At 46.1% G+C, this 24,283-nt stretch overlaps 1 protein-coding gene across 6 annotated transcripts; it reads right to left on the reverse strand.

The window, feature by feature from the left end:
• Nucleotides 1-993: 993 nt before the first annotated feature.
• On the reverse strand, nucleotides 994-20,830 carry LOC307205652 (T-lymphocyte surface antigen Ly-9-like). 6 transcript variants are annotated; one of them, XM_079958321.1, is made up of 6 exons: nucleotides 20,087-20,830; nucleotides 4,244-4,588; nucleotides 3,832-4,134; nucleotides 3,082-3,195; nucleotides 2,852-2,933; nucleotides 994-2,028 (listed from the first exon to the last, which is right to left on the reverse strand). In XM_079958321.1, exons 1-6 carry the CDS (start codon nucleotides 20,172-20,174, stop codon nucleotides 2,016-2,018), a joined length of 945 nt encoding a protein of 314 aa, XP_079814447.1. In that variant the 5' UTR covers nucleotides 20,175-20,830; the 3' UTR covers nucleotides 994-2,015. The 6 variants fall into 6 exon arrangements, with proteins under 6 accessions (XP_079814447.1, XP_079814450.1, XP_079814445.1 ...); XM_079958324.1 differs by lacking the exon at nucleotides 20,087-20,830 and adding an exon at nucleotides 15,456-15,940; XM_079958319.1 differs by lacking the exon at nucleotides 20,087-20,830 and adding an exon at nucleotides 11,135-11,595.
• Nucleotides 20,831-24,283: the final 3,453 nt, after the last annotated feature.

Here is a 24,283-nt window from a genome sequence, read left to right on the forward strand (position 1 = left end):
CTTCGCTCTCCACCTCCTCTCCTCCCTGTGCTTCTGCTCCTGAACCCCTGACACATGTTAATGCTGCAAGCCCCTCCATCATTTGCTAAGGTTGTATATATGTGTAAATAAGCCACATATCATAAAGACACCACAGATCAGAATGATCAGACAACAGCAAAGGTTACTAGGTTTATCAAGGGTGCAATGAGATTAAGGGCCACTATCTGAATGATGGTCTTGGTCATTTGATGGTCCTTTTTATCCATTGTTGGTTTTTAATTGTATATATTGCTTGTTTTATGTTGCTACGGCCATTGGCTAATGCAAATAAAGTCTATCATCTATCTATCTATCTATATCTATATCTATATCTATATCTATATCTATATCTATATCTATATCTATATCTATATCTATATCTATATCTATATCTATATCTAATCTATATCATCTATCTATCTATCTATCTATCTATCTATCATCTATCTATCAATCTATCATCTATCTATATAAAAATGATGTATAGATGGTATATAACACCAGTGCAGATAGGAAGAATGTATAAAACTGGTTCCAACATGTGTTGGAAATGTAAGGAAAAAGAAGGGACTTTTTACCATATGTGGTGGGACTGTAGCAAAATTAAGAAATTTTGGGAAATGATATATAATGAGTTGAAGAAAATGTTCCAATTAACATTTGTTAAAAAAACCTGAAGCATTTCTGTTAGGGATTGTAGGAAAAGACCTGCCAAGGGAATTCAAGAACATTTTCATGTATGCGACAGCGGCAGCAAGATAGCACAAGAATGGAAAGATGGAAGATAGCACAAGGATGGAAGAATGAAGAAGTCCCTACTAAAGAACTGTGGCAAGAGAAACTGATAGACTATGCGGAATTGGCAAAACTGACACATAAACTGTGTGACAAGGACAACTGTGACTTTAAAGAAGAATGGGAACCTTTTACAAAGTACTTAAAGAAACAACAAAATGAACTGGACTCCTTGGCAGGTTTTGAATAAACACTCACAAATTTATTATTAAGAACATATGAATAGATAAATTAAGGTTCTTTACAATTTTATAATATGCAGAGAATTACATGTATTGAAAAACCAGAGAGAGGAGCTGAGGGAATTTGGGGGGGGGGGGTAAGGATGATATGTCTTTTGATAAAATGTTATGTTGAAATCTCTAATAAAAACCTTACAAAAATGAGATTGTACAACCTGAAAAATGAGACAAGGTATGTACTTTTATAAACCAAGAGAATCTTGAATAAAAGTACATTTTCAAAAAGAACTTAGGCGCCTGTGTTCTTGGGTGCTGCTGAGGGTTGTGTGTGTGCTCTGGTTCTCTTTGCTCTACCATCTTCATTCCCCTTCATGTTCTTGGGAGAGGGGAGCTGGTCACAGCAGGAGAGGGAGACTCCCTGCCTTCTTCAGCAGCCTGCTTCATCTCTACCTCATGGCCCGCCTCCTCTCCAGCCTCTGCCTCTGCCTCTGATTCTAGACTTCTCTTTGCCACCGCTTCATCCTCTTCAGCTTCTGACACCTCCTCCCAGTTTGCTCCCTCTTCTCCCTCTAACCACTCATTGTCATCCCTCCCAAAATCCTCTGGCTCTGAGCCTTCTTCCCTTGGGGGTTCCTCAGCTGGTGCCTCCTCCAAAACATCCTGTCCATGACACCTGGCAGTTGACAAGGGGGCACTCAAGGTGTTGGGGAGAGGATACTGCAGCTGCAAACAGGGAAATCTCCGGCTGAGGACAAGGGGGTGCTCTGGCTGATGATGGAGGGGCACTCCATCTCTTGAGGAGGGGGGTGCCCCTGCTCCTGACTGGGAAGCCATTGTGCCGGGTGAACTGTCAACGTTGCCTCAAAGCAATCACTTGCACTGGTTCCAAGAGACATGCCTGCTCCTCCAAACCCTTGGTCTGTTCATCTTCTGAGCTATATGTGTCTGCTCCTGGGTAAAAATAGATAGGAAGACAGGATTTCCAAAGCGGTATGGAACTCATGTGACATTCCTCACTTATGCAGGAAATCTGCAGGGGCAGAGAAAAATATAACCAGCTACAGAACATGACAGGAGACACTCAGGTGCAACTCCTAAAAGGGTTTCTGAGCATTTGACCCCACCAAAACCCTGGGCATGAACTGAGCCCTGGCCAGGCCCAGCAGTGCCCCAAGAAAGGTCACAGGGCTCTTCCCTATCTCTCCACTCCAGTATTTAGGGTTAGTGTTTGGTTGTACAGGTTTCTGGATCATTCCCCATAGCTGAAGATGCCCATTTTTAACAGACAAAAGTGGTCTGTTTCCTTACTCCAGGAGTGACATTTTTAAAGGTAAAGTCTGTGTCTCCGTTATTATATGAGTCCAGTTTGTATTAATGATAAAATTAGTATTTTAGTAAGAATCCAGGATAGCTGGTGAGTGAAGGGTGCAATCCTGTTCAGTGCTGTTTCACAAGCCCTTTCCCTGTGGGAAACCAGGCCCTCATAGCCAGGACGATTGAACCAGGGTTCAGCCCTGCTCAGTTTGGCTGAGTGTGGATGTTTCCCTGATGGGAATAGGCACACACAACCTAAGAACAATGTGGGGCTGCTTGGAAGCACTCTTGAAACCAGTCCTGGGCTGCTCTTTGCAGAGATTGGCTGTCTCTCCCTCGATTAGGGGATTGGTAAAGAGGAGGAGGAGTTATGGCTGAGTCCTGCTGGCTGAATTCTGTTTTGTGTTTCACTGGTTTTTTTAAAAAAAACAAATTACAACTTTCAAAATATGTTTATGCATAATAAATGCTTCCCAAACATACTGGTTGCTTCCATTGTTATTATCTAGCATCATCCCTGCTTTGCATGCTCATTTTACCTGAAAAGTTGTGAGAGCCTCTCTTCTGAGTTCTGGTGTGCAATAAAATTTTGCCCCTTCTCTGGAAGCCTACGGACAATTTCTGTGGAATGTAACGTGAGAAGCAATATTTATTCCATGACACTGACCTAATTCTGCTTCTCATGATAAACACAGTAAAGGTAGAGGCATATTGGTAGGGAGCCCAATCCCAGATGAGATGGGAAGAAGATTAATAGAGATGGTTCTACCTCTTTGATGCATTTTTCTCCACTGGCATTTTGCCACCACAATTCCCAACAAAAATAAAACTTCAGAGAGACCAAAAATAAGCCACAGGATCTTCTGGGTTCCAATATGTTCACCTGCAATGTGCAATAAGAGACTCTTGAAAATGCTTCAATAGCAACAAGCAAAGTGATTATCCTACATGAGAGAAGCAGAATGAATGAAATGCCAGGTCAGACTTCCAAAACAAAAATACCTTCCGTTAGGATACAAGAAGCCAGTGAGATGAAGGGGAGACATGAAAAGAGGTGTTGAAATGGGGGGTAGGAAATGTGTTGCTCTCCAGATGTTTCTGGACTCCAGTTTCCATCAGCTACAGCCAGTAGGCCCAATGAGCAGTGATTATGCTGCTGGATAGAGTCTGGCAGCCTCTCCAAGTCACCACGCTGGCTACTGGGTGGTGTATCCATAGGGCTGGATCCAGAATTACAGCACAATCCTGTATGCAGTCAGACGTTGCTGCAGCCTTCACCTTTGCCTTCTCCAAATGTAATTTATTTACCTTGGGGTAGGAGGAGGTGGAGGAAGCAGCAGAAGCAGCAATTCAGATGGGTCAGGGCAATCTTCAAGCAGGAGTGGATTTGCTCTAACACTGGTCAACAAGCATGTGAGGAGGGGTGCTTGCATATATGAATGTCTCTCCTTGAATCCCCATAGGGTGAAAGCTATCCAAGACCCCAAACAGCAACTCTGGATAAAGATACATTGCTCACCTCCAATACTTGAGCAGATGTGGAGCAAGTCGAATGAGGCTCTCTTTTCACTGACAGTGTTGCTGACCAGGCAAGTGAATGTGGAGTCAAAAGGTGTGGTCTGCCAGGAGACATTGAGCTGCCTCCCACTATCAGAAAGCTGGAACTCATCCAGGCTGCTTTCTAAGGCCCTGGGGGGATTCCCTCTTTCCCAGGAGACCTTGAGTTCTTCCCTTCCAGGTGTCTGACATTGCAGGGTCACATTACATCCACCTGGAGTCTTGGATTCCACTTGGTGGTCTGTCTGTGGTGTTGGCACTGGCTCTGTTGAAGACAGTTGAAAGCAACATAAAGTTTGGGTCCCACCCAGGACCTATGCTGTAAATGGTGCTGATCCTATTCCATGAGCCAAACAGTGAAAGCAAGAACTTACCATAAACAGTGAGGCTGAAACTCTGTTCTTGAAACCGTGATTTCATAAACCAGATGCGAGCATTGTAGATCCCACTGTCATCCAACTCCAGGTCTTTGATCCTCAGTGTTGTCTCGTCCACCATGTCTAGCCGTTGCCCAAACCGGTCAGTGGGACTTGGGTGCTCCAGTTTCCCATGACTGAATTCCCCCAGCCAAAAGCCCAGGCCACCACTTTCAGGGTAAAAGTCCCATTCCATTTTCTCCACTGTTATTCCTTGAGATACGTTGGCAGGAAACAAGACTGATCCTCCCAGGATTCCTTTCACCTGATGGGTTGGGTTCTCCACCGCACGGCTAAAAGTGTCTTGTGAGGGGCGGGTGGGGGGGGGGAGGAGATACAAACAAAGGTGAAAATTAGTATCATTATCCTTTTTTAGTGAAGTCTGAAAAAGCAATTGATTAAACACAAAGCTTTTCAAAGCTTTTCAAAGCTGACATTTTAGGAATATCTGGCTTTGTGTAATTGTCCCAAGGAAAAATTATGAAAAATAAGTAGAATTTCCCCTCACAAGGAACAAAAGTTCATTTACTGTATTTCAGTTCACAAGATTTATGCTTTTTGGTTGTCATAAAGCCTCAAAGCACTTTACATAATCAGAGCTGTGCAAAATGTCTCTTGAAAACTCAACACAGAAAGCTCTAACCCAGTGAAAAATCATGCTAAGCAGCAATCTAAAAACAATCTGCATGTGTGTTTCAGGAGAAAATGATTATGCACTATTTTTTGTGAAACCGAGATAAGTTACTACAGAGTTCAGAGAAGAAACTGACTCTGTTCCACCAGGATCCGCAGTCACCATTTCCTACTCATGGGTTGTGTTATGTACTGAGTCAAATAGGATCCAAACTGCAGCAGTCTGATTGGTCCTAGAACAATAGGATCCAAAAGGCAGCAGTCTGATTGGTCCTAGAACAATAGGATTCAGAATGCAGCAGTCTGATTGGTCCTAGAACAATGCAGCAGTATGATTGGTTGGCAGGAACCACCCAGTCATGCTCCAGATTGAAGTGAATCCACAACCTGATTGGCTTACAGTAGAATTCCGGAATTAGCCAATCATGTGCAGCCCATTGTGTAAATAATGTATATAAAGCAGATACTTTGAGGGGACATTCATTCCTCCTCACCACTATGAGCTGAATAAAGAGCATGAAATCACTTTGCGACTCTGAGTATATTTCACTGGCGACGAAGGTGGGATCCCGCTGAGCTGACTGCCACACACAGCACCGCAGCACCGCCACCTGCCGCACCGCTGCCTCGCACCGTGTATCCAGGCTTCAGCTCCGGGACACAAGGAACTCAGAATGGCAACCGACAGCAGCTTCTCGCCGTTCAACCCAGCATCCGGAGACTGGGAAGCGTACGCCTCCCGTTTCACCTTCCTCCTAGAAGCCAAAGGGGTCACCGATGAAGAAGACGCCAAGAAGAGGGCAATATTCTTCAGCGTTTGCGGAGAGGAGACATTTGAAATCGCCCGGGCTCTCCTTGCGCCTGAAGACGTTGCTACTGTTCCATACAAAACAATAATGGAACAGCTGAAGGGGCACTTTTCGCCACAGCCCTCAGTGGTAGCTCGTCGAAATGCCTTCTATGCAAAGCGGCAAGCCCCTGGGGAAACCATAACTGGGTTTGTGACCTCTCTCCGCCAAGCCGCCCGGTTCTGCAACTTCTCAGAGCTGGAGAACATGCTTCGTGACCGCCTCGTCGGTGGCCTGAGGGATGAGAAGCTGCAACGACGCCTCTACGCTAAGAAGAACCTAACGTTCCAGGTCGCTCTGGAGGAGGCCCTGGCAACGGAAGCTGCCGAGAGGTCGACGCAAGAGGCACGGCCGAGCCAGCCATCCCAACCGAGGGTCCACCACGAAGACCTCACCGACGACTCAGGATCTGACAGGGAGGAGGTGCACCGAGTACAGCAGCGCACTCAAGCAGCCCACATACCACAGCTGCCTCGACGAGAAGGAGGGAACTGCGCAAGCTGTGGAGAAAGTCACGAGAGGAGGACCTGCCGTTTCCGCAACGCAGAGTGCAGGCAGTGCAGAAAAGTGGGACACATCGCCCGGGTGTGTCGGGCTCGGCCCACCCGATGCCAGGCATCAGATGACCAATCCAAGAACCCCAGGTCCCGGGGCCCAACGCACCAAGGCAACTCGACGGAGCTCACGGACTTCCAGGTATACCAGTTGCCCCACCCCAACGTAGAAAAAATTTATGTAGAGGTACAGATAGAGGGGGCCCCATGCCGCATGGAGCTTGACACGGGTTCAACTCTATCCATAATCTCGGCAAGGACCTTAAGGAAACTGTGTCCTACTGGGGGTCCCAAACTCAGGCCGGCCCCATTCACCCTCCGGGACTTCCAGAAACGTAAGGTCCCCACAATGGGGGTGGGGACCTTCAGGGTGCAATACCGAGGGCGGACGCGGCAACTGGACTTACTTGTGGTCAAGGGCCCCTACATTAGCCTACTGGGATTGTCATGGTTTGGACCACTGGGGCTAGCTGTCACTGGGGTGAACCACACTAGCTTACAAGTGGACGTGGACGCCATATGCAAGGAATTTCCGGGGGTTTTCGATGGGAAATTGGGACAGTATACGGGCCCCCCCATTGCTCTACAGCTTGACCCCGCAGTACGACCGGTCAGGCTCAAGGCCCGCCGGGTCCCGTTCGCCCTGAAACCCCGTATAGATGAGGAATTGGACCGGCTCATGGAGCAAGGAGTGCTGGAACCGGTGCCTAATGCCCCCTGGGAAACCCCAATCGTCACACCTGTCAAGCCTAATGGTTCAGTCCGCATCTGCGCAGACTACAAATGTACTATAAACAAGGCCCTCACGGCCCATGCATACCCAGTGCCAGTGGTCAGCCATGTCCTTGCCACCCTGGCTGGGTCGAAAATTTTTGGCAAGCTGGACTTGGCCCAAGCATATCAACAGCTGCCAGTAGATGAGGCCACAGCAGAGGCACAGACGATTGTGACGCACAGAGGAGCATTCAGGGTAAAGCGGCTGCAATTCGGTGTCAGCGTGGCACCAGGCATATTCCAGAATCTAATGGACTCTCTCCTTAAAGGGATTCCTGGCGTCACCCCCTTCTTCGATGATGTGTTGATTGCCGGGCCCACACCAGAGGAGTTTGAGGACCGCCTCCGCACCGTTCTGCACCGTTTCCAGACAGCAGGTCTCAAGGTGAAGCGGGAAAAATGTCTACTAGGAGTGCCCCAGGTGGACTTTCTGGGATTTATGGTGGACGCAGAAGGGGTCCACCCGACTGGGGACAAGGTACGGGCCATTTGTGATGCCCCAGCGCCCAAGAACAAGACTGAACTTCAGGCCTTCTTGGGACTATTGAACTTTTACCATTCCTTCCTTCCCCACAAGGCGGCGGTAGCGGAGCCCCTACACAGACTCCTGGACAAGCGGGCCCCTTGGGTGTGGGGCCAGCGCCAGGAGGCCGCATTCCAGGCAGTCAAGGACTTGCTTGTCTCAAACTCGGTCTTGGCACACTTCGACGAGAGGCTGCCGGTGGTGCTAGCATGCGACGCCTCACCCTATGGCATTGGCGCTGTCCTGGGACACCAACTCCCAGATGGAAGAGAGGTACCGGTGGCATACTTTTCCCAGACACTCAACGCAACTGAGCGGAACTACTCACAAATTGACAAGGAGGGTCTGGCAATCGTGAAGGGAGTTAAAAAATTCCATGATTTCTTGTACGGGCGGCCCTTCACCGTGGTGACTGACCACAAACCGTTGCTTGGCTTGTTTGCCCCCGAAAAGCAGACCCCCCAAGTGCTGTCTCCTCGCGTCCTCAGGTGGTCAATTTTCCTTACCAGCTACCAGTATGCACTGATTCACCGCCCTGGGAAGGCGATGGGCCATGCGGACGCCCTCAGCAGGCTGCCACTACCGGAAACAGGCCCTGACCCAGCACCTGCACAAGAGGTTATGAGCCTGGAGCTGCTTCCTGACCGCCCCATTCAGGCACAAGAAGTTGCACACCATTCCAAGAAAGATAGGGTCATCTCCCGGGTCCTGGACTGGGTGTGGAGGGGATGGCCCAGCAGCAGCCCCGGGCCAGAATTCGCCGGCTACACAACCCGCAAACATGAACTGTCGGCCCACAAGGGGTGCCTGTTATGGGGAAGCAGGGTCGTTGTTCCCCAGCCCCTCCGAAAAAGGGTCCTCACAGCCCTACACGAGACACACCCTGGGGTAGTAAGAATGAAGGCCCTTGCCAGGAGTTATGTGTGGTGGCCGGGGATTGACGGAGAGATAGAGGCCTGGGTCAAACACTGCCAGGCCTGCCAAGAATCCCGCCCAGATCCCCCAAGGGCCCCAGTCCAGTCCTGGGAGTCCGCCCGAGCACCATGGTCACGACTGCATGTGGACTTCGCTGGCCCCTTTCAGGGGAAAACATTCTTCATAGTGGTGGACTCCTACACCAAATGGCTGGAAGTCGCACTGGTACCGTCCACTTCTACGTCCGCAGCCATCCGGGTACTACGCAGGCTGTTTGCTACCCACGGGCTCCCTGACACTCTCGTCTCAGACAACGGGACTGCATTTACGTCAGGAGAATTCCAAACCTTCACAGCGCAGAACGCCATCCGCCACATCCGTTCGGCGCCATTCCACCCTGCCACCAATGGCCAAGCAGAACGCATGGTGCGGACCACCAAGGAAACCCTTCGCCGCATGACGCAAGGGGATTGGGAGTACCGCCTTGCCACATTCCTTCTAGCACAGCACAGCACCCCCAGCTCAACAACTGGCAGGAGCCCCGCTGAACTACTAATGGGTCGGCGCCTTGCAATCAGATTGGACCGCCTTCACCCCGATAGAGCTCAGGATGAGGTAGTGGTGGGGGAAGGCAGGAACCCCCGGACCTTCGAGGCCCAGGACCCAGTGTACGCAAAGAATTTTGGGGCAGGCCCTGCATGGGTACCCGCCACAGTCACCAGGGTCACTGGCCCCATGTCGTACGAGGTGCTAACAGATGGGGGGCAATGCTGGCGCCGCCACTGCGACCAGATACGCCGACGATTCCCGGGAGAAAACCAGGAGGAGGAGGACAGGTCAGAGGAGTCCCAAGGGAACAGTGGGGCAGTGAGGCCCATAGAGCAGCAGGGGCCAGCAGGAGAGGCAGAATCAGTAAATACAGAGAGGACCCGTGAGGCTGAAAGGACACCGGAACCAGAACCACGACTGAGCGAGCCGGTTGCGCCAGACCAAACAGCCCCATCACAGCCAGCATCCTTGGAACACGAGCCAGAACCTGAACCCCGGACCAGGGAACACCCCAGGCCGCAACGCACACGTAGGCCGCCAGCGTACCTTGAGGACTATGAATGCGACCTCCCGGGCAGGACTGGAACTTAGAGGGGAGGGGTGTTATGTACTGAGTCAAATAGGATCCAAACTGCAGCAGTCTGATTGGTCCTAGAACAATAGGATCCAAAAGGCAGCAGTCTGATTGGTCCTAGAACAATAGGATTCAGAATGCAGCAGTCTGATTGGTCCTAGAACAATGCAGCAGTATGATTGGTTGGCAGGAACCACCCAGTCATGCTCCAGATTGAAGTGAATCCACAACCTGATTGGCTTACAGTAGAATTCCGGAATTAGCCAATCATGTGCAGCCCATTGTGTAAATAATGTATATAAAGCAGATACTTTGAGGGGACATTCATTCCTCCTCACCACTATGAGCTGAATAAAGAGCATGAAATCACTTTGCGACTCTGAGTATATTTCAGGTTGGCTCCTCTAATTCACTGCTTGCTCTTAACTGACATTTCTTTTGTATTGGTGAATGACTGACACATGACAGGAAAAAATCCTTCAGGAAAACATTTCCGCCCTAGAGATTCCATTCCACTCCACACCTTCAGGGGAGATGATCACCTTCATCATAGATGCAGTGTCTCCCCGCTCCCCCTTCAGCTCAGTAACAAATTTGACAAAAAGAATTAAGCCTTCTCTTGGAGATTCCTTTGAAGCCACCAAGGGTGTTCTGAAGGAATGGGTTTCTGAGCAGTCAGTTTAAGCTAGGGAAAGGAGGCCCTCAGTGCTAGCAAACAATATTGCCAATAATTTCCCTTTTCATGCCAGATCAAACTTAGAGTGTCCCCTTCTGTGAGAAAAATCCACAGTCATGGATTGTGGATTGCAGAGAGCCATGAGTGGCAGTGAAGCCCCAAACTGGCCGTTTCTGGGAATCATCTATGGGAAACTTGCTGATGTTGCGCTCAGGTCCCTTTCTGGCATCTGTTTCACTACTGTGAGGAGAACAACTTCATTCTTCTGCACAAGATAGATGCTCTAAAATAAGCCTGTTCATCCATCTTATAAGCGTGGCCCGAGTACAGGGTCTTATTCGCAAGAGTCGTGAACTTGCGAACACAACAGTCATGTCCGCCCGACCGAACGTCCTCTCGCTTCCCAGCAGATGAGATCCTCCCCTTTAAACCAGCAAATGCCTCACAGCAAACGTTCAAAACATCAAAATACAGAGCATTGAAAATACAAATGTAAGAAATGTAAGAAAAATACAAATGTAAGAAAATACAAATGTAAGAAATACAGAATATGATAGTATTTTTTTTAAAAAAGACAGAAATAAACAATTTGGCAAACACAGAATAAATTCAATATTACCCTCCCACAAGAAACACATTGAGGCTTTGTCACAGTAAAGTTTCTCCAGAGAGAGGAATGTGGCAGCTGAAAGAGGCAAATGTCAGGGAGGACAAAGTTAGTCAGTCTCTTCCCCAACCTGCTGAACAAACCAGCTGCTGGCACAGATCTTACTGCTATTCAGGACAAATGGTGTGGGACTTACCCAGAAGAAAGTACAACAATATTCCGAAGAGGAAACGTCTGCAAGAAAAAGTCATGTTTGCTTCTCTTCGGAAGTGTAGCACTGTGTGTGGAATGTGGGGGAGGAGCAGAATTGCTGTTTGCACAGATTGGCTATTAAGAAAAGTATTCTGACAGATCTGGGCAGAGCCAAAGCAATGAAAAATGCAAGTAGCTTTGGAGACTGAGGAGGCTGTTACAAATTTAACAACAACAAAAAGCATTCTAATTGCCCAGATTTTTATTTGTTTGAAAGAGGTTCAAAGAAGCAAAACTCACATGTAACTAAACCCCAAAGGAATGTTCATATGCCCCTGAACTCCAAAGGTATGGAATCAACTCCACAGGGGAAATCAGGAATGTCAGAACAGAAGAAGAGCCTGTCAGTGGCTCATCTAGCCTGGCATCCTGTTCTTCTCACAATGGCCAGCCAGATGCCTGTGGGAAACTGGCAAGCATGACCTGAGCACCACTTCTGTGGTTTCCAGCAACTGGTATTCAGAAGCATGGCTGCCTCCAATGGAGGAGGCAGAGGAGAGCCATCCTGCCTAGTATCCCTCAACAGTCTTCTCCTCCACAAATGTATCTCATCCTCTTTTCAAGCCATCCAGGATGGTGGTCTTCACTGCCTCTTGTGGGAAGATGCCTCTCCTGTGGGTGGTGGGATCGTGGTACTTAAGAATATAGATCAGCATATAGATAGTTGGGTGTCCGATGAACCATGGGGTGAATGAAGGTTGTGGATATTTCTCATTGCCTAGATAGCCTGGCAGACAGTGCTGGAGAGGAATCAGTGGCCACAGTGCATGTTGGCACCAGTGACATGGGGAAATGTAGTGTAGAGCACCTGAAAGCCAAATTTAGGGTGCTGGGAAGGATGTTGAAAGGCATGACCTTCAAGGTAGCCTTCTCTGAAGTACTACCAGTTCCATATGCAGGGCCAGATGGACTAGCAGAGCTGTGTGGTCTCAGTGTGTGGATGACATGATAGCGTTCAGAGGAGGAGTTTGGGTTTGTTCTGCACTGGGGGACATTCTGGGGCAACCTGGGCCTGTACAAAGGGGAGGGGCTCCACTTGAACCGGGACTGTTTTATTTTAAAAGAAAAAGGTGGCAGAGCAGCTTTTAATTTTTTTTGTGAAAATTTAAAGGTGGGTGGCTGAGAATGGGGCAGAGTAAATGCAGGGGCACCATATAGCAATTCAGAGAGAATTTAGGAGGAATAACCAGCAGCACAAATATAAGATGGGGGACACCTGACTTATCAATAGTACAAGTGAAAGAGATCTAGGGGTCTTAGTAGATCACAAGCTTAACAGGAGTCAACAGTGTGATGCTGCAGCAAAAGCAAAAGCTAAAGCAAAAGCTAATGCTATTCTAGGCTGCATCAACAGAAGTCTAGTGTCCAAATCAAGGGAAGTAATAGTCACATTTTATTTTGCCTTGGTCAGACCACTCCAGGAGTCCTTTGTCCAGTTCTGGGCACCACAATTTAAGAAGGACATTGACAAGCTGGAACGTGTGCAGTGGAGGGCAACTAAGATGATCAAGGGTCTGGAAATCAAGCTTTATGAAGAACAGCTGAGTAAGTTGGGTACAACACTGTACTTGACCTCAGGCTGGGGCTGGGGGAGCCGCTGTCATCTCCCGAGGTGGAGCCAGTGGGGCAATAGGCAGAGTGCTTGAGCCAGAGCCTGACTCTGGCAGCTCTGAAAACAAGGCCAGTTCTGCACACTAGGGTGACTGATGGGGAGCCTGGACAGGACAAAATGAACCCTCCCCACTAAGAAATTTCTAGGATCCTCCCCGTGGATGGGTCACTGAGCTCCCCAGGGTCTGTCCCAGTCTAGCCGGTCCCTCTGGGGGATCCTGAACGGGCAACTCCTCCCTGTCCCCGGCCTCCTCTGGCCAGAATGTGAAAGTAGTGGTGGAAAGGAGAAAGTCTGGACTTCCGGGTTAGCGCCTTCGGACAATGGCGGAATTCCTCTGATCGGGAGGAATTTGCTCCGTGGAAATCAGGGTCTGGCCGCCACAGCGAAGGCGGGGACCCATAAAAATCACAGGCGGGAGAAGCCTGTGAACGTGGGATTCGGCTGGCACCTTTTGCGCCTCCCCTACTCGTGGGGAAACCCGGTTTCGGGGATCCGGAGCGACGTGGGGTGAGTGGCGCGGTGCTTTGAATCGACTGCTTTTTTCACGGAGTGAAGCCGCATTGCTGTTGCCAGAGAGCGCTGACTTTTTCCTGTGGACAATTTGATCTTAAAACAACTACCCGTGAGTAGAATGGAAAAATGGATTTTTAAACGTCTTAATTTGGCACCGAAACGGGGAGGTTTAAAACAGGAAGTCCGCCTTCCCCTTTTGTAAATAGACTGAAGCAAAGAGGTTGCAAGCAAAGTCTTTTGCAAAGGATTAAATCTCTATCGGCTAAAATCATTAAACCCCCCTTGGAAGCAGGAGAAGAGGGGGAAAATTCTGGATCGCGTAAGGCTGCAGGAGAGAGAGTGAAGGAAGATAAATCACCACCGCTTTGAACCTGGAAACGGGCTGCTAGTAAGACGGACATTTTGGGAAAGTTCATTGACTGTGAATAAAACGTATGTTGACAGATAGTTAAAGAAGAGAAATATATTGTTTCCATTGTTTCCTTCTGCACTTAAAAAGGAGTAAAAGTAACTGAAAATTGAAACTAAATTTGTTGCTTGATCGGTGTTTAAAAGGATTGATACAAATAGAAATTGTTTCCCTCTAGAGGGAGCCTTTGAGACTGTTACAGGAGTGGAGCTGGGGGAATTTCCAGCTGCAGAGATAAAAAACAGTGAGAACCAGGGATTGACCTTGGACTGGCAAGAATGTCGACAGAAGAAGCCATAGTGATTGCACTATGCAAGATAAGTGCTTCATTGGAACAGCTTCATCAGAAGACGGATGTGATGACTATCAAAATTGATAATCTGGGTCAAAAAGTGACTGATTTGGGACAAAAAGTGAACATCTATACAGAAACTATTCAGGTGGAGAAGGCGAGGGAGAAAGTTGTTGTTGAACCTCAAGTAATACAAGTGGATAGAGCCCCAGCCTTACAGAGGCAATTTGATGAATATGGTGTTGCCCTCTATGACTGAATTTAGAGAAAGTCAGATTCTGAGGATTGGAGCCATGCTTGGACTGGAGAAGGAAAGTTGGATAGATTCCCTCATGCAGGGATGTACTGACTTTTGGGACCTGGACTTGGGTCAGGAGGAGATTGGAGTTGTGGGGACCTTCAGTTCTGGAGGGACTTTGAAACACGTCCTAAAATATCTTCTGGACTTTAGTTTTAATTATGGAGATTTGGCTGACCTGTCGAGAAGGAGCAAAAATATTGCTAGGTTGGAGCTTCCCCGGGATCTATTCCTCAGCATCAAAGGAAGGAAATTAAGAACAAGATCAGCAGAAGACAAAGTAAAGTGCAGGTATAAATACAAAGAAGATCTGCAGAGGGACTTGGAAGAGAATTAAGAGCCTCGGACAGAAGATCACCAGGTTGATGGACCATATGGATTTGATGGAAAGGACTGGCAGAATCCAGGACCAGGGAGAAGAGACAGTGGAAGAAGATTGGAAAATGACTAAAGTTTATCTATAGAAATATTGTAAAATTAATGAGTGCTAGAAAAATGTTGGAATGAAATTACATGGCTTTAGTAGAAATGTTATAAGGAGTTAAGTACAAATAAGTATTATGGTTAAGTACAAGTAAGTATTATGGTTAAAATAAGTTAAGATAATTATATGACAGAAAATAGAGAAAGATGGAAAGGAATTGCTGAAACAATTAATAGAAGCGGAATACAAAAAGGGAGGTGAGAGGAGGTCGATGAAAAGAGGGAATGAAAGATAAGGTATTGAAACGGTATGATGTATGTTTTTAAATTGTTTTTGTTTTCTTAGGTTTAGTTTAATGTGTTAATGTTGTGTTGTGTATTGTTTATTGTATTGTATTGTATTTTCTTTCTTTTGTTTTTTCTTTTTCTTTTCCTTTTTTTCTTTCTTCTTCTTTTCCATAAGGTCTAAAAGTAATAAATATTATTTTTTTTAAAAAAAAAAAAGGAAAGGAGAAAGTCTGGTGGGGTGAGGGCTCTTGTCAGTGGAATTTGAGCCCCCAGCAGGTGCCAAACCACATTGACCTTGAGACTCCGGTGGTGGTGGGGAGCCTTCAAGGAGGGAGCCTATTCTCCAGTTGACCTCATCATTGTCCATTACTTTTCGCTTCATGACAAGCAAACCTATAGCTTTTCACCCTATGCATTCTGTTTTTCTTACCCAGGGAAGAGAAGATCTATGGACCAAAGGAGAGAAGGACCACGTGGCTCCTCCTCACAAAATTCATGAATATTTCTGGCCAGGAATATACAGTGATACCTTGGTTTACAACCATAATCTGTTCCGGAGGTCCGGTTGTAAAGCAAAACAGGTTGTAACTCAAGGGGCTGTTTTACCAATGGGGCCTCCCCCCAAAAATGGGTTGTAATCCAAAAAAAGCGTCACACACTTCAGGGTGTGATGGCCTGAGATTCGGACTTGGAGGCTGAACCTGAGGAATCCCAGCCTGCACAGGATTCCCCGCCTCCAGAACCAGCTGAGCTGGGGCTTGAGCCTGAAGGGTCCTCACCTGTGCTGGATCCTCACCTGTGCTGGGGAGAGTGCAATCCTGTTGGGTTCACTGGGGGAAGGATGTGGAAAGCAGAACACTGCAGCCAGAGGGCTGAAATCTCCATTCACTAGCTGGAGAGGGGAGGGTTCAGTTCTGCTCACTTTATTCATGCTCAAGGGCAGGCATGTTCCCCTGATGGGAACAGGATCTTTGCACAAGCTGCCTGCCTCCCCTTGTGCCATAATCCATTTGTTAGGTCTTTTGATCAGGAGGTTTGGGTCACTGGCCTGTTGTTGTTTTTAATCCAAATATTTTTTATTGTTTTAATATAAATACAAGAGCAACATACAAATACAGTAACTTGTCCAGTGGTACATTCTTATTAAGTTTCATGTGCAGCGCACAGTACACAAGCAATACATTTATTTATGCATTGTCAATTCAAGTATCCTCTCCTCAGAGATTCTTATGCTGTGCGTGGAATAAAAGTATACTCTGTCTCATTTTATAAAGGAAAAGAATGGAAGCCAGGTCTCACCAAAAGTGTCTATTTTGAAGTGCCTTTAATTACCTTCCTATGTTGAGTAAGGTGTTCAGATAGAGCCACATTCCAAATATTATTTACCCAGATTTCAAAGGGGATTTCTATTGGTTGTTTCCAGTATTGACCTATTGCAAATTGTGCTGCTGATAATTGTAAAAATACAAAGTCTCTGCATTTAAGGTTATTGTTTAAATTTGAGTCTAATGTTAACAAGGCAAGAGCTGATGTGGGTGGAAGGGGTGGGTGCGTAATTTTGGAAATAGCGTGAAACACCTTTTCCCAGTAGGAGTATTACAACATGGAGCTCCACCATACATGGAAATATGAGCCTTTCCAGCATAAGGGAGAGATGCTAGAGTTTATCTTGGTTGTAAGTGATGGAGTCCAGAGCCAGCAAAAGATCATTTTAAGAGAAGCTTCCTGCAGGCGAGCAGAGATGGTTCGTAGGGATGGGTTGTGCCAAATTGATTGCCATTCATTATCAGGTCACTGGCCTGTTTGAAATCCACTTTTTCTTGCTGTTGCTGTTGTTTCTTCAAAAATAACAGATTGCAACTTTAATAATAATGTCATAAATGCTTCCCAAATGTATCAGATGCTTTCATTGTTATTATCTACCAATCACCCCTTCATTCCTTTGCGCACTGATCATCTCACCTCATCATCCCATCTTCTGTGTCTCTCCTCTCTGAGTTCACAGAGAGAACACCTGTGGAGTGCAAAATGAAACACATTACTAAGTCCATGGCACTGACTCACAGGATAAACAAAAGAAAGGTAGAGGTTTATGTGGTGTGATTAGGGTCCAGTAGGCTTCCTTTGCGTCACTGCTTCTCTGGACCATAGCAGAGTAAACACAGCAGATGCTGTGTGTGTGCAAGAATGCAGAAAACAGAGTCTGTACTCATCTTCTTTCTTATCTAGAAGTGTTTTTACAGCAGTAATAAATCAACAAATTGTCTCCCTTCATGGTCCGCACCTCAGTAGGCAGGATGCTGGACTCTGAGCTGTTTAACCCTGTAAGCTCTGATTCCCCTCACAGTATATTTGGCAGGAAGCCCCCATCTCAGGAGAGATGGGAAGATCAACAGAGATGGTCCTACCTCTTCTATTCCTTTCTAATCTGATCTTCCAGCACATCCCATCCCCATCCCCATTATCACCAGAACTATGAGAGAAGAGAAAAGCCATAGAATCCAACTCGAACGTCCAAGCTCTCCACCTGCAATGAACAATAAGAGTTTCTCAAAACATACTCTAATAACAACCGACAGAATGACTGGCTCTCATAGAATCATAGAACTGTAGAGTTGGAAGGGACGAGTAGAGTCATCTAGTCCAACCCCCTACTTTGCATGAATCTTTGGCCCAAGGAGTGGCTTGAACCCATGACCCCGAGATTCAGAGCCTCATGCTCACACCTGGCCAAGAGCAGTAGAATAAATAACAAGAGATAAGCAAGTGTTGCTGATCTGTCCCGTTCATATTGCAATGATTTGGGCTGTCATGAATGCCCTGTCAGACACACTTGACTGCCTTGAATCAATTTCTTAAACTAGGAATAGGAGGAGATGGGGTAGCAGCAGCAATTCACAGGATCAGATTAGTCTGCAATGAGCTCTCTGTATGCTCCGATCCTGCTCACAAGCATATGAAGAGGGCCATTTATTAATACAAACACATCTCCTCAAATCCCTCATGTTAAGGGCCAGCCTGCCTTTTTGCCACCACAAGCACCTCCTCTGGATAATGAAGGAAAGCATATATTGCTCACCTCCATCACTCTGGCAGATGTTGAGCAGGTCAAATGAGGCTCCCTTTTGACCAACAGGATTGCTGACAAGGCAGGTGAATTTGGAGTTGAAAGAACTGTTCCAGAAGGAGACACGGAGCTCCCGGCCATTGTCAGAAACCTGGTACTGATTCACACTCTTTCCTAAGGCCCTGTGCGGATTTCCTGTTTCCCAGGAGATACTGAGATCTTCCCTTCCAGGTGTGTGGCATCGCAAGGTCACATTACATCCACCTGGAGTCTTGGATTCCACTTGGTGGTCTATCTGTGGTGTCAGCACTGGCTCTGTGCAACACAAATGAAAGCAACAGAATTTTTGTGTCCCACCCCTCCCAGTACCCAGTACCTATGTAGGAAAATGCTGTTGATCCTATTCCTTTATCAAGACAGTGAAAATACCAGCTTACCATAAACAGTGAGGCTGAAACTCTGTTCCTGAAACTGCACTTTTGTAAACCAAACACGAGCTGTGTATATCCCACTGTCATTCAACTCCAGGTCTTTAATACTCAGCATTTTCTGGTTTGCCATGTCTAGCCGTTCTCCAAACCGCTCAGTGGGATTTGGGTGATCTAGTTTCCCATGTCTGTCTTCACTAAGCCAAAGGCCCAGACCACCAGTTTTCGGGCGGAAGTCCCATTCACTTTTCTCAATTGTTATTCTTTGAGATACATTGACAGAAAATGAGACAGATCCTCCCAGGATCCCATTCACCTGATGGGCTGGATTCCCCACTGGATGCCTTAAAGCTTCTATTGATGGGCAGGTGGTGGGGAAGGAGATACAAAGAAAGGTGGAAATTAGTATCATTGTTGTTCAGTAATGTCTGAACTTCATCTGTAAAAAAAACAACAACAATTGATTAAACGCTTAAGTCTTTTCAAAGCTGCCGATTGGTCATATTTTGGGGGACATCTGGCTCTGTGTAATTGTCACAAGGAAAAATTCTGAAAAAGTAGTAGAATTTCCCCAAACAAGGAACAAAAGTTCATTTATCTCAGTTCATAGGATTTACATACTGCTTTATGGTAAGAAAGTCTCAAAGCAGTTTACAAAATGTCTGCTGAAAACTCAGCATTGAAAGTTCTAACCCACTGAAAAATTAGTCTAAGCAGCAATCTAAAAACCAACTGCATGTGTGTTTCAGGAAAAAATATGCACATTTTTTTGTGAAACCGAGTTAAGTTAATACAGAGTTCAGAGAAGAAACTGATTCTGTTCCACCAAAATCCCCAGTCGCCTTTTCCTGCTCATTGGTTGGCTCCTCTAATTCACTGTTTGCTCTTAACCAGGGGTCAGCTAACCTTTTTAGCCTTGGGACAGTCCACCGTGGTGGGCCGGACTATATTTTGGAAAAAATATATGAAAGAATTCCTATGTCCCACAAATAACCCAGAGATGCATTTAAAATAAAAGGACACATTCTACTCATGTAAAAACACGCTGATTCCCGGACTGTCTGTGGGCCGGACTGAGGTGGTGATTGGGCTGCATCTGGCCCAAGGGCCTTAGGTTGCCTACCCTTGCTCTTATCTGACATTTATTTTGTATTGGTTAATGAATGGCATATCACAGGAAAAAATCCTGCAGGAAAACATTTCTGCCCTAGTGACGAGGTTGACTTGCAGTCACCATATCGAGTGTTTTTATCCCATTTCACTCCACACCTTCAGGGGAGATGATCACCTTCATCATACACACAAACTGTCCCCCCAAGTTCAGCTCAGTAACAAATATCACACAGAGAATTAAACTTTCAAAAGCCTTCTGTTGGAGATTCCTTTGAAGCCAACAAGGGTGTTCTTGGAGGGTTCCAGCTGGGGAGAGGAGACCCTGAGTGCTAGCAACCAATATTGCCAATAATTTCCCTCTTCATTACAAATGAAACTCAGAGCGCCCCCTCCATGCATTTAGGTGGGGGTTTTTGTTTTGTTTTTTGAGGGAGAAAGCAGAGAAGTCCTTACCCATGGAAGAGTACAGCAATAGTCCGAAGAAGAGGCCTTCTGCGAGAAAAATCCGCCATCGTATCTCTCCAGAAGTGCAGGGAGACATGAGCAGCAGTCATGCACCAGACTGGCTGTTTCTGGGACTCACCAATGGGGAGACTTGCTGCTGTTGAGCTCAGGTCCTGCCTGTGGTCATTGTGGCATCTGTTTCACCACCCTGAGAAGGACAGCTTCAAAGTGGCTCACAGCAAACGTTGAAAACCACAAAATAAAGAGCACTGGAAATAAAAATGTACAAAATACAAAATATGACGGTAAATTTAAAAAATGACAGAAATAAACAATTTGGCCAAAAAAGAATAAATTTAATATTATCCCCCCCCCCCAAAAAAAAAAAAACACCCCAGAGGCTTTAGTACATGGATACAAAGCAACACAAGAATTAACGGAGAATGAAATTTCTGGCACGGGTCTTGCTACACTCCAGGCAGCCTGGCTTAAATACAGTTCAGAGGGGAGGGGAAGATGGCATACAGCTGGCTCCCAAATCCTTCCCCAGAGGAGTCCGGCAGCTGCAGGAGGCAAATGTCAGGGAGGACAACAATGCTCAGTCTCTTCCCCAGCCTCCTGAAGAAACCAGCTGCTGGCACAGGTCTTATTGCTCTTCAGGACAAAGCAGTGCGCGACTTGCCCAGAGCAAAGTGCAGCAACATTCTGAACAGGAAACGACTGTACACAAAGCTCATGTTTGCTTCTCTATGGAAGCGTATCGTTGCAAGTGCTTTGTGGCAACATTCTGAAGAGGAACCATCTGCAATAAAAAGTCATGTTTGCTTCTCTGCGGAAGTGTAACGCTGGGTGTGGAATGTGGGGGAGGAGCAGAATCGGTCTCTTTGCAAAGACTGGCTATTAAGAAATGTCTTATGCTCATGAATGAATAATGTTGAGAAATTAAATTGCGAGAGGAGTTTCTGTCCCCCACAAGCACTGAGTCCCCGCTTCCATCGCAGGACTTGCCAAAACAAGAGCAACAGCTGCAACGGGGAGGCTCTTCCCGTCGGAGAATGTTCCCGGCCGGGCGGCCGAAAAGCGAGTTGCCTGCGTCAGGAAAAAGGTAAAAGGCGGATCTACACGGATCCTCGTGAATTCATTTGATTTTTTTCATTCAAATTAAATAAAACCACCATGATACTGTAGACCATGTCTTACTCTGTAGAAAGCATTAAAAAAATCACGCATCCACTGTTTCGGGGGGGGGGGGCGCAGGGGCGCAAAAACATGGTTAAAAAACACGGATCCTCATGATTTTTCCACTAGATCAGCCCAAAGTCACCATCAGATCAAAGATCATGTCCAGGGGCACAGCATCCACCACAAAAATCACGGATCCACAGCTTCCTGGCCACTCCATGGCCCAAAAACGTGGTTTTCAAGCACGGATCCTCATGGATCCTCATGCTTTTTGCATTGGGCCAACCCAAACTCACCGTCAAATCACATATCATGGCCAGGGACGCAGCATCCACCACAAAAAACTGAGATCCACGGTTATCTGGCAACGGCATGGCCCAAAAACGTGGTTTCGAAGCATGGATCCTCATGGATCCTCATGATTTTTGCGTTGGGCCAACCCAAACTCACTGTCAAATCACACATCATGTCCAGGGGCACAACATCCACCACAAAAATCACGGATCCACGGCTTCCTGGCCACTCCATGGCCCAAAAACGTGGTTTTGAAGCACGGATCCTCATAGATCCTCTTTCTTCTTGCATTGGGTGTACCGCCATTGCCTCTGCAGAGAACTAGGGCCCAGGGCCTTTTCAGTACTGGCCCCGACTTGGTGGAACGCTCTGTCACAAGAGACTAGGGCCCTGCAGGACTTGACATCTTTCTGCAGGGCCTGCAAGACAGAGCTGTTTCGCCTGGCCTTTGGTTTGGACTCAGTCTGACCGAAATGTTTCCCCTCCCCATATGATTTTGATCTATGGGCTACTTTTAAAATGAGGCTGCATTTTAAATTGCATTTTAACCTGTATTTTAAATTGGGTGTTCCCACCCATTATGTTTTATTGTAATTTTACTGGTGTTAGCTGCCCTGAGACCGGAAGGCGGGGTATAAATAAAAATTATTATTATTGTTGTGGTTGTTGTTGTGGTCTTTGGCGTGTGGTGGGTGGGTGGGTGGAAGGGGAGAATTGAGCAGAGTTGTTGAGCTTTTTGTGGTGAGGATTGCCCTTAGGTTTAGCTTTTGGGGGGATGATTTCACGATCTACCAGGATCAACCAGGGATCTACAGGTAGATCGTGATCTACTGGTCAGGCATGCCTGGACTATATAACTTTGAAGGATATACACAAGATGAATAATGAAATGAATGGACATTGCTGGAATTGCCATAGACCTCAAGGGACCTTCTTCCATTTGTGTTGGTCCTGTGAAAAGACCTAAAAGTTTTTGAGGAAAGTTCATTTCAAAATGCAAAAAAGTAAAAAACTAAATTTGCATTGGATCCCAAAAGTATGCTGTTGGGAATGACTCCTTCAGCTGTTGTGAAATTGTCAGTGGAACTACTTATATGACCACAGCAGTCAATGGTGTTGGCTAACATGGAAATCTGACATGTGTCCTCAGATAGATGCATGGAAAGAAAAACTATCAGAATATGCAGTAATGGCAAAACTCACCAATTTAGTAAATAATAGACCCATGGAAGAACATCAAATAAACTTAGAATCTTTATAATTTGTATGCAGCTTAACAGAACTAAGATAATGGATTTGTATAATAGACCTTAGGTCGCAAATATGTTTCCTGTTTAAAAATAGAAGTTTTGTGTGTATATGATAAAGAAATAAATATATTGTAAAAGAAATCTTGTCTGTCCGATTTAGAAATGAAATCATATTTTTAAATAATTTTTGCTTTAGACTGCTGTAGATAATACTAATAAACCTTTATTGCCACTACACCACCTGTGTGCAGTGAAATTAAATGAGCCCCTTACCTCCCCCCACCCTCCACCAACCAGTCACCCATAGATGAAGATAATAAGAGCATTTACAAGTCCATAGCCCCTTGGGGGGAGTCAGTCACAGTTATTTGTTTGGTCAAGGGTAGAATCCATCTCCAAGTAGTCAATGAGGAACAGTCTGGCACTTGCGTGTGATCTTATCTTCAGGAAGGGGAGATTGCTGCGAACATGATTTCTTGCATAAAGGATTATGTCTGCCAGTCACATGTTCCATACCTTCCTCCTTTGGCAACCCTCCTCCTGTAAATCAAAAGCGGAATGGTGCAGAGGCATGGTGTGGTTTATTTTTTATTAATATTTGAAAATGCTATGGTGTCCTGTGTAGCAAGAAAAACACTTCCACTAAAAAGCAAAAACAGTTAATCAAATCAGACATGGTCTATTGATTTGGATACATTCTAACAATTTGGTCAGGCCATGGAAAAGCATTTAGGTGTGTGGGAGGGTGGGTGATGTTTGTGCCATGTTCATTGTAAGTGTTTACTCATGGGGTGGGGTGCTCCAGCCCCCCCCCCCCAAGATTAATGTCTGACATTCCTGTAAGCATGTATATGACCAACCACAGAATGAACCACAAAAAACACAAGAGCACAGCCAAGGAACACACAATATATTAAATAATTTGAACCTTAAGGAATCATCATGATTGTTAAATGGACTCCACCAAATTAGATTACATCAATGTCCGAAATAAAATCTCTATCTGAAATGGTTCTGCATTAGCAAGAACACTGTATTAAAGTGACATTCATATCCATAGCTTCCACTGTAAAGAACCAAACCTTGATGCTGCCAACCTTGAAGAATTTCGAAGGCAGAGATGGTGATGATATTAACTGTGAATGTAAAATATCAAAGCAACTAAATAGAGATTGCCAAAGTAACCATGAAAAGCAGTAATATATCTTGCATCAATTACGCTAAAAAAGGTTTTGCAACAAAAGTTGTTTTTTTGGGGGGTTGAAATTATAAAAGGACGTTTAACTGCAAGTTTTCTTGCCAACAGATTTTGTCAGTGCAAACTTGGAAATCTGGGGTTTCCAATGTGGTGCCCATGGGCACTGGGCTGCCTGCTGACAACTTTCCTGGAGTGCACCATGTGTTATCAGAAAGTGGGCAGGATCAGTGGTGAATTGTGCCCAGCATTACTTCAGATTGGTCATAGCATATTTGATTGGCT

Source organism: Podarcis cretensis, assembly GCF_951804945.1.
Source record: "Podarcis cretensis genome assembly, chromosome: 16".
Lineage (NCBI taxonomy): Eukaryota > Metazoa > Chordata > Lepidosauria > Squamata > Lacertidae > Podarcis > Podarcis cretensis.

Bases quoted from the DNA above. Each gene is read 5' to 3' on its own strand.
- LOC307205652 (XM_079958319.1), bottom strand. From the start codon at position 11,375: ATGCTTTTTGTTGTTGTTAAATTTGTAACAGCCTCCTCAGTCTCCAAA. The intron at 3,196-3,831 runs GTGAGCAATGTA...TGCACATTGCAG, and splicing joins CATCTGCTCAAGTATTGGAG to GTGAACATATTGGAACCCAG. The intron at 2,934-3,081 runs GTAGAACCATCT...TACATTCCACAG, and splicing joins GAGAAAAATGCATCAAAGAG to AAATTGTCCGTAGGCTTCCA.